The sequence below is a fragment of the Ylistrum balloti genome, unplaced genomic scaffold, assembly GCF_031769215.1.
Source record: "Ylistrum balloti isolate Yb309-2 unplaced genomic scaffold, AGI_CSIRO_Ybal_v1 Utg370982, whole genome shotgun sequence".
Taxonomy (NCBI): Eukaryota; Metazoa; Mollusca; class Bivalvia; order Pectinida; family Pectinidae; genus Ylistrum; species Ylistrum balloti.
In genome coordinates this window covers 62,723-74,037 of record NW_026782550.1, presented here as the reverse complement: position 1 = coordinate 74,037, position 11,315 = coordinate 62,723, and the positions used below count along the sequence as shown (strand labels likewise).

The 11,315-nt window shown below is 30.7% G+C and overlaps 1 protein-coding gene across 1 annotated transcript; it reads right to left on the bottom strand.

Moving 5' to 3' along the window:
* Positions 1-7,183: 7,183 nt before the first annotated feature.
* Positions 7,184-7,588, bottom strand: LOC132559855 (helix-loop-helix protein 1-like). The gene has a single exon (XM_060224486.1). It carries the CDS (start codon positions 7,586-7,588, stop codon positions 7,184-7,186), a length of 405 nt encoding a protein of 134 aa, XP_060080469.1.
* Positions 7,589-11,315: the final 3,727 nt, after the last annotated feature.

Here is an 11,315-nt window from a genome sequence, read left to right as displayed (position 1 = left end):
ATCAAGTTATTTACAGTTCAAAATATACAAAGTTATCTACAGTTCAAAATATACAGTAAGCTATAGTTCAAAATAAACACCGTTATCTACAGTTCACAATATACACGGTTATTTACAGTTCAAAATAAACAGTTATCTGCAGTTCAAAATATACAGCGTTATCTACAGTTCAAAATATCAACAGTTATTTACAGTTCAAAATATTCAAAGTTATCTACAGTTCAAAATATACACAGTTATCTACAGTTCAAAATATACACAGTTATCTACAGTTCAATATACAGTATCACAGTTATCTACAGTTCAAAATATACACAGTTATCTACAGTTCAAAATATACACAGTTATCTACAGTTCAAAATATACACAGTTATCTACAGTTCAAAATATACACAGTTATCTACAGTTCAAAATATATACAGTTATCTACAGTTCAAAATATACATAGTTATTTACAGTTCAAAATATACAGTTATCTACAGTTCAAAATATACACAGTTATCTACAGTTCAAAATACACACAGTTATCTACAGTTCAAAATATACAGTTAGCTATAGTTCAAAATATACAAAGTTATCTATAGTTCAAAATATACACAGTTATCTACAGTTCAAAATATACAGTTATCTACAGTTCAAAATATACACAGTTATCTACAGTTCAAAATATACACAGTTATCTACAGTTCAAAGTATACACAGTTATCTACAGTTCAAAATATACAAGTTATCTACAGTTCAAAATATACACAGTTAGCCATAGTTCAAAATCTACAGTTATCTACAGTTCAAAATATACAGTTAGCTATAGTTCAAAATATACACAGTAATCTACAGTTCAAAATATACACAATTATCAACAGTTCAAAGTATACAGTCATCTACAGTTCAAAATATACACAGTTATCTAAAGTTCAAAATATACAGTTCAAAATTATCTACAGTTCACAATATACATAGTTATATACAGTTCAAAATATACACAGTTATCTACAGTTCAAAATATACAGTTAGCTATATTTCAAAATATACACAGTTATCTACAGTTCAAAATATACAGTTATCTACAGTTCAAAATATACACAGTTATTTACAGTTCACAATATACAAAGTTATCTACAGTTCAAAATATCAAGTTATTTACAGTTCACAATATACAAAGTTATCTACAGTTCAAAATATACACAGTTATCTACAGTTCAAAATATCAAGTTATCTACAGTTCAAAATATACAGTTATCTACAGTTCAAAATATACAGTTATTTACAGTTCACAATATACAAAGTTATCTACAGTTCAAAATATACACAGTTATACAGTTCAAAATATACAAGTTATCTACAGTTCAAAATATACACAGTTATCTACAGTTCAAAATATACACAGTTATCTACAGTTCAAAATATACAGTTCAAAATATTATCTACAGTTCAAAATATACAAGTTATCTACAGTTCAAAATATACACAGTTATCTACAGTTCAAAATATACACAGTTATCTACAGTTCAAAATATACACAGTTATCTACAGTTCAAAATATACACAGTTATCTACAGTTCAAAATATACAAGTTATCTACAGTTCAAAATATACAAGTTATCTACAGTTCAAAATATACAAGTTATCTACAGTTCAAAATATACACAGTTATCTACAGTTCAAAATATACACAGTTATCTACAGTTCAAAATATAAAGTTATCTACAGTTCAAAATATACACAGTTATATACAGTTCAAAATATACACAGTTATCTACAGTTCAAAATATACACAGTTATCTACAGTTCAAAATATACACAGTTATCTACAGTTCACAACATACAAAGTTATCTACAGTTCAAAATCTACAAAGTTATCTACAGGTCAAAATATACACAATTATCAACAGTTCAAAGTATACAGTCATCTACAGTTCAAAATATACACAGTTATCTACAGTTCAAAATATACACAGTTATCTACAGTTCAAAATATACACAGTTATCTACAGTTCAAAATATACACAGTTATCTACAGTTCAAAATATACACAGTTATCTACAGTTCAAAATATACAGTTATCTACAGTTCAAAATATACAAGTTATCTACAGTTCAAAATATACACAGTTATCTACAGTTCAAAATATACACAGTTATCTACAGTTCAAAATATACACAGTTATTTACAGTTCACAATATACAAAGTTATCTGTAGTTCAAAATTGACACAGTTATCTACAGTTCACAATATACACAGTTATCTACAGTGGAAAATATACAGTTATCTACAGTTCAAAATATACATAGTTATCTACAGTTCAAAATATCAAGTTATTTACAGTTCAAAATATACACAGTTATCTATAGTTCACAATATACACGGTTATTTACAGTTCAAAATATACCGTTATCTACAGTTAAAAGTATCCACAGTTATCTACAGTTCAAAGTATACACAGTTATCTCCAGTTCAAAATATACACTTAGCTATAGTTCAAAATATACACAGTAATCTACAGTTCACAATGCACAAAGTTATCTACAGTTCAAAATATACACAGTTATCTACAGTTCAAAATATACACAATTATCTACAGTTCAAAATATACAGTTATCTACAGTTCAAAATATACACAGTTATCTACAGTTCAAAATATACACAGTTATCTAGAGTTCAAAATATAAAAAGTTATTTATAGTTCAAAATATACACAGTTATCAAAATATATACAGTTATCTACAGTTCAAAATATACACAGTTATCTAGAGTTCAAAATATACAGTTAGCTATAGTTCAAAATATACAAACTTATCTACAATTCAAAATATACATAGTTATCTACAGTTCAAAATATACAGTTATTTACAGTTCACAATATACATAGTTATCTACAGTTCAAAATATACAAAGTTATCTACAGTTCAAAATATACAGTTATCTACAGTTCAAAATATACACAATTATCTACAGTTCAAAATATACACTTAGCTATAATTCAAAATATACAAAGTTATCTACAGTTCAAAATATACAGTTAGCTACAGTTCAAAATATACAAAGTTATCTATAGTTCAAAATATACACAGTTATTTACAGTTCACAATATACAAAGTTATCTACAGTTCAAAATACACACAGTTATCTACAGTTCAAAATATACACAGTTATCTACAGTTCAAAATATCAAGTTATTTACAGTTCAAAATATACAGTTATCTACAGTTCAAAATATACACAGTTGTCTACAGTTCTAAATATCAAGTTATTTACAGTTCAAAATATACAAAGTTTTCTACAGTTCAAAATATACACAGTTATTGATAGTTCAATATATACAAAGTTATTTACAGTTCACGATATACACAGTTATCTACAGTTCAAAATATACAGTTATCTACAGTTCAAAATATACAGTTATCTACAGTTCAAAATATACAAAGTTATCTACAGTTCAAAATATACACTTAGCTATAGTTCAAAATATACAAAGTTATTTACAGTTCACGATATACACAGTTATCTACAGTTCAAAATATACAGTTATCTACAGTTCAAAATATACACAGTTATCTACAGTTCAAAATATACACAGTTATCTACTGTTCAAAGTATACACAGTTATTACAGTTCAAAATATACAGTTCACAATGTACACGGTTAATTACAGTTCAAAATAAACAGTTATCTACAGTTCAAAATATCAACAGTTATTTACAGTTCAAAATATACAAAGTTATCTACAGTTCAAAATATACACAGTTATCTACAGTTCAAAATATACACAGTTATCTACAGTTCAAAATATACATTTAGCTATAGCTCAAAATATACACAGTTATCTACAGTTGAAAATATCAAGTTATTTACAGTTCAAAATATACAAAGTTATCTACAATTCAAAATACACACAGTTATCTACAGTTCAAAATATACAAAGTTATTTACAGTTCACGATATACACAGTTATCTACAGTTCAAAATATACAGTTATCTACAGTTCAAAATATACACAGTTATCTACAGTTCAAAATATACAAGTTATACAGTTCAAAATATACACAGTTATCTACAGTTCAAAATATACACAGTTATCTACAGTTCAAAATATACACAGTTATCTACAGTTCAAAATATACACAGTTATCTACAGTTCAAAATATACACAGTTATCTACAGTTCAAAATATACACAGTTATCTACAGTTCAAAATATACACAGTTATCTACAGTTCAAAATATACACAGTTATCTACAGTTCAAAATATACAAGTTATCTACAGTTCAAAATATACACAGTTATCTACAGTTCAAAATATACACAGTTATCTACAGTTCAAAATATACACAGTTATCTACAGTTCAAAATACACATAGTTATCTACAGTTCAAAATATACACAGTTATCTACAGTTGAAAATATCAAGTTATTTACAGTTCAAAATATACAAAGTTATCTACAGTTCAAAATATACAGTAAGCTATAGTTCAAAATATACAGTTATATACACAGTTATCTACAGTTCAAAATATACACAGTTATCTACAGTTCAAAATATACACAGTTATCTACAGTTCAAAATATACACAGTTATCTACAGTTCAAAATATACACAGTTATCTACAGTTCAAAATATATACAGTTATCTACAGTTCAAAATATACACAGTTATCTACAGTTCAAAATATACACAGTTATCTACAGTTCAAAATATACAGTTAGCTATAGTTCAAAATATACAAAGTTATCTACAATTCAAAATATACATAGTTATCTACAGTTGACAAAATTCACAGTTATATACTGTTAAAGATATACCGTTTTCTACAGTTCAAAATATACACAGTTATCTACAGTTCAAAATATCAACAGTTATTTACAGTTCAAAATATACACAGTTATCTACAGTTCAAAATATCAAGTTATCTACAGTTCAAAATATACACAGTTATCTACAGTTCAAAATATACAGTTATCTACAGTTCAAAATATACACAGTTATTTACAGTTCACAATATACAAAGTTATCTACAGTTCAAAATATCAAGTTATTTTTGTGGATGTGGGTGTGATGTTATGTATACAGAGTTATCTGGTGTGGATGTTATGTATACAGAGTTATCTGGTGTGATGTTATGTATACAGAGTTATCTGGTGTGATGTTATGTATACAGAGTTATCTGGTGTGTATGTTATGTATACAGAGTTATCTGGTGTGTATGTTATGTATACAGAGTTATCTGGTGTGATGTTATGTATACAGAGTTATCTGGTGTGGATGTTATGTATACAGAGTTATCTGGTGTGTATGTTATGTATACAGAGTTATCTGGTGTGGATGTTATGTTGTATACAGAGTTATCTGGTGTGTATGTTATGTATACAGAGTTATCTGGTGTGATGTTATATATACAGAGTTATCTGGTGTGTATGTTATGTATACAGAGTTATCTGGTGTGTATGTTATGTATACAGAGTTATCTGGTGTGATGTTATGTATACAGAGTTATCTGGTGTGTATGTTATGTATACAGAGTTATCTGGTGTGTATGTTATGTATACAGAGTTATCTGGTGTGGATGTTATGTATACAGAGTTATCTGGTGTGGATGTTATGTATACATAGTTATCTGGTGTGTATGTTATGTATACAGAGTTATCTGGTGTGTATGTTATATATACAGAGTTATCTGGTGTGTATGTTATGTATACAGAGTTATCTGGTGTGTATGTTATGTATACAGAGTTATCTGGTGTGGATGTTATGTATACAGAGTTATCTGGTGTGTATGTTATGTATACAGAGTTATCTGGTGTGGATGTTATAATTTATGTATACAGAGTTATCTGGTGTGTATGTTATGTATACAGAGTTATCTGGTGTGTAGAGTTATCTGGTGTGGATGTTATATATACAGAGTTATCTGGTGTGATGTTATGTATACAGAGTTATCTGGTGTGGATGTTATATATACAGAGTTATCTGGTGTGTATGTTATGTATACAGAGTTATCTGGTGTGTATGTTATGTATACAGAGTTATCTGGTGTGTATGTTATGTATACAGAGTTATCTGGTGTGTATGTTTATGTATACAGAGTTATCTGGTGTGGATGTTATGTATACAGAGTTTTCTGGTGTGGATGTTATGTATACAGAGTTATCTGGTGTGTATGTTATGTATACAGAGTTATCTGGTGTGTATGTTATGTATACAGAGTTATCTGGTGTGTGTGTATGTTATGTATACAGAGTTATCTGGTGTGTATGTATACAGAGTTATCTGGTGTGTATGTTATGTATACAGAGTTATCTGGTGTGTATGTTATGTATACAGAGTTATCTGGTGTGTATGTTATGTATACAGAGTTATCTGGTGTGTATGTTATGTATACAGAGTTATCTGGTGTGTATGTTATGTATACAGAGTTATCTGGTGTGGATGTTATGTATACAGAGTTATCTGGTGTGGATGTTATATATACAGAGTTATCTGGTGTGTATGTTATGTATACAGAGTTATCTGGTGTGGATGTTATGTATACAGAGTTATCTGGTGTGGATGTTATGTATACAGAGTTATCTGGTGTGTATGTTATGTATACAGAGTTATCTGGTGTGATGTTATGTATACAGAGTTATCTGGTGTGTATGTTATGTATACAGAGTTATCTGGTGTGATGTTATGTATACAGAGTTATCTGGTGTGATGTTATGTATACAGAGTTATCTGGTGTGATGTTATGTATACAGAGTTATCTGGTGTGGATGTTATGTATACAGAGTTATCTGGTGTGTATGTTATGTATACAGAGTTATCTGGTGTGTATGTTATGTATACAGAGTTATCTGGTGTGTATGTTATGTATACAGAGTTATCTGGTGTGTATGTTATGTATACAGAGTTATCTGGTGTGATGTTATGTATATCATCAGATTATAAATTAGACATTAGTATTTAACAATTATCGTGTTCACGAGAGTATGGAGGCTAAACCTTGTGGTCCACACCTGCGTTGCATTGATATCTTTCGGTGGGATTCAACACTAAATACCATATGCCTAATATCATCCATGGTGATGTCACGTGTCCATATCAGATCCACACACTACCATGGTTTCAGGTGAAAATGTCTGGCCGGTAGCTTTCTGCTATCAATCATAAACAATAGCAACGTTACATTCAATTTAAAGTCTGTTATCAACTTAAGTCGAGTACGTGGTTGAGATATGAGATGTAACATATTGCTAATCTCAGTATCTCGATTTTTGACAACTTTTTATCTGGAGGTAACGTTGGCAACAGTTTACGTAGTTCGGCAAATGACACATTGAAGGCTTCTACACGTATTCTTTCACGTGTGGCATGCGCAGTGCGATATTTTTGTGTTGCTCGCCGTCTTCTCCGTCGTTCTTCACGCGAGAGGGAGCTATTTTCTTGGTTTCCGGTCTTTCGTAATTTACCGCCACAAATTTCCTCAGTCGGGTAAAAACATTCATCAGTTGAGTCACAGTCACTGAGTTTGCCATTCTCCATACTTGAAAAGGGGATAAGATTTACATGATGTGCATGCTGGTGTTGAATATCCGATTCAAAGTCTTTCATGGTATCTCTGTAAAGACAAATGGAAAGGATTAATTTCAGACTAATTAATCACATGTTGTTTGTAAGCTAGGTAAGATTTCATATTAATTCAAACACAAACGACGTAAGCTAAGTACGATTTCAGATTAATTCAAACACCAAACAACGTAAGCTAAGTACGATTTCAGATTAATTCAAACACAAACGACGTAAGCTAAGTACGATTTCAGATTAATTCAAACACAAACGACGTAAGCTAAGTACGATTTCAGATTAATTCAAACACCAAACGACGTAAGCTAAGTACGATTTCAGATTAATTCAAACACAAACGATGTAAGCTAAGTACGATTTCAGATTAATTCAAACACCAAACGACGTAAGCTAAGTACGATTTCAGATTAATTCAAACACAAACGATGTAAGCTAAGTACGATTTCAGATTAATTCAAACACAAACGACGTAAGCTAAGTACGATTTCAGATTAATTCAAACACAAACGATGTAAGCTAAGTACGATTTCAATTAATTCAAACACAAACGACGTAAGCTAAGTACGATTTCAGATTAATTCAAACACAAACGATGTAAGCTAAACACCAAACGACGTAAGCTAAGTACGATTTCAGATTAATTCAAACACAAACGATGTAAGCTACAAACACCAAACGACGTAAGCTAAACATTTCAGATTAATTCAAACACCAAACGACGTAAGCTAAGTACGATTTCAGATTAATTCAAACACCAAACGACGTAAGCTAAGTACGATTTCAGATTAATTCAAACACCAAACAACGTAAGCTAAGTACGATTTCAGATTAATTCAAACACAAACGACGTAAGCTAAGTACGATTTCAGATTAATTCAAACACAAACGATGTAAGCTACAAACACCAAACGACGTAAGCTAAGTACGATTTCAGATTAATTCAAACACAAACGATGTAAGCTACAAACACCAAACGACGTAAGCTAAGTACGATTTCAGATTAATTCAAACACCAAACGACGTAAGCTAAGTACGATTTCAGATTAATTCAAACACAAACGACGTAAGCTAAGTACGATTTCAGATTAATTCAAACACAAACGATGTAAGCTACAAACACCAAACGACGTAAGCTAAGTACGATTTCAGATTAATTCAAACACCAAACAACGTAAGCTAAGTACGATTTCAGATTAATTCAAACACAAACGACGTAAGCTAAGTATGATTTCAGATTAATTCAAACACCAAACGACGTAAGCTAAGTACGATTTCAGATTAATTCAAACACAAACGATGTAAGCTAAGTACGATTTCAGATTAATTCAAACACCAAACGACGTAAGCTAAGTACGATTTCAGGTTAATTCAAACACCAAACGACGTAAGCTAAGTACGATTTCAGATTAATTCAAACACAAACGATGTAAGCTACAAACACCAAACGACGTAAGCTAAGTACGATTTCAGATTAATTCAAACACAAACGATGTAAGCTACAAACACCAAACGACGTAAGCTAAGTACGATTTCAGATTAATTCAAACACCAAACGACGTAAGCTAAGTACGGTTTCAGATTAATTCAAACACCAAACGACGTAAGCTAAGTATGATTTCAGATTAATTCAAACACCAAACAACGTAAGCTAAGTACGATTTCAGATTAATTCAAACACAAACGACGTAAGCTAAGTATGATTTCAGATTAATTCAAACACCAAACGACGTAAGCTAAGTACGATTTCAGATTAATTCAAACACAAACGACGTAAGCTATGTACGATTTCAGATTAATTCAAACACCAAACGACGTAAGCTAAGTACGATTTCAGGTTAATTCAAACACCAAGCGACGTAAGCTAAGTACGATTTCAGATTAATTCAAACACAAACGATGTAAGCTAAGTATGATTTCAGATTAATTCAAACACCAAACGACGTAAGCTAAGTACGATTTCAGATTAATTCAAACACCAAACGACGTAAGCTAAGTACGGTTTCAGATTAATTCATACACCAAACGACGTAAGCTAAGTACGATTTCAGATTAATTCAAACACCAAACGACGTAAGCTAAGTACGATTTCAGGTTAATTCAAACACCAAACGACGTAAGCTAAGTACGATTTCAGATTAATTCAAACACCAAACGACGTAAGCTAAGTACGATTTCAGATTAATTCAAACACCAAACGACGTAAGCTAAGTACGGTTTCAGATTAATTCAAACACCAAACGACGTAAGCTAAGTACGATTTCAGATTAATTCAAACACAAACGATGTAAGCTAAGTATGATTTCAGGTTAATTCAAACACCAAACGACGTAAGCTAAGTACGATTTCAGGTTAATTCAAACACCAAACGACGTAAGCTAAGTACGATTTCAGATTAATTCAAACACCAAACGACGTAAGCTACAAACACCAAACGACGTATGCTACAAACACCAAACGACGTAAGCTACAAACACCAAACGACGTAAGCTAAGTACGATTTCAGATTAATTCAAACACAAACGACGTAAGCTACAAACACCAAACGACGTAAGCTACAAACACCAAACGACGTAAGCTAAGTACGATTTCAGATTAATTCAAACACAAACGACGTAAGCTACAAACACCAAACGACGTAAGCTACAAACACCAAACGACGTAAGCTAAGTACGATTTCAGGTTAATTAAAACACGAACGATTGTAAACAATTAAACTATAGTAGATAATATCAAATTACTTTATGTTATGTTTACTTAAGATAGTGTTAGAAATAAGTTTACATGTTTGAAATTTTCCTCGGACGTCATGATATATATTGCTGTCATATTGTTTCCTTATGACGTAGTACAAAAGACGGAGACGATTTAATCCCCCTTGTCTTCATATGATGTTTATAGTCTTGTTTCTGGGTAGTTAAACCAGTATCACTTGATTGCACTTATCACGTCACCCTCTCGTGAACCCCAATCTCGGAACTCTCTTCCGTTATGTTTAAAAACAGAGTCGAATCGAAGAGTTCCCAGTATACTGTTGATCCTGTAGGTTTAAACATTGAGCTCTCGAGGAGAATTTAAAAAGACGATATTAAATCAATATTTAATTGATTTAAGGGCACGCCCTCGGATTACCTAACACTTTTCGGGTTATCAAATATCCGTATCAACAAGGAAAAAGAGCAGTAATTGTTGAATATGACCCGAGATGTTCCGAGGTCACAAGGATCATATCATTTTTTATCTTTAGGTGATAAAAGATTTTCTGACGTCACAAAACCCCTAATATATTCAAATAAATTACTATAAACAGACGGTGTTTGTAAGTAGCAAGCCTTTATATCAGAATATATATGTGTGATATATGTATTAACATTCTTATATATAATCCATACACTGAACAATAAAAAAGTAAACATTTCAGAAAGGGAGATAATCAATGCTTTATAACTGAAAATGTTGATAATAATAGAAAGTGTGTTATTTTCACTATTAATGTGTCAGGTTCATCACTATATTATGTTATTTCAGTTCAATAAGATATTCTCCCAATATGAAGAACTTGCATAGAATACCTGTTTACAGTAATTGGTGTAAGTAAGCATAAACCTCCCAATATGGCTGACTGATGACTTCCGGTGCATGCTTTGATAACTAATCCCTCCTGACCTTCGTCAATAGATTAAACGGGTTACTAACACGTTTATTTTGAAGTCTAGTTATCTTCTCAACACGACCAGGCATAAAATGATACTTTTTA

Coding starts and splice junctions, on each gene's coding strand:
- LOC132559855 (XM_060224486.1), bottom strand. CDS start 7,588: ATGAAAGACTTTGAATCGGATATTCAACACCAGCATGCACATCATGTA.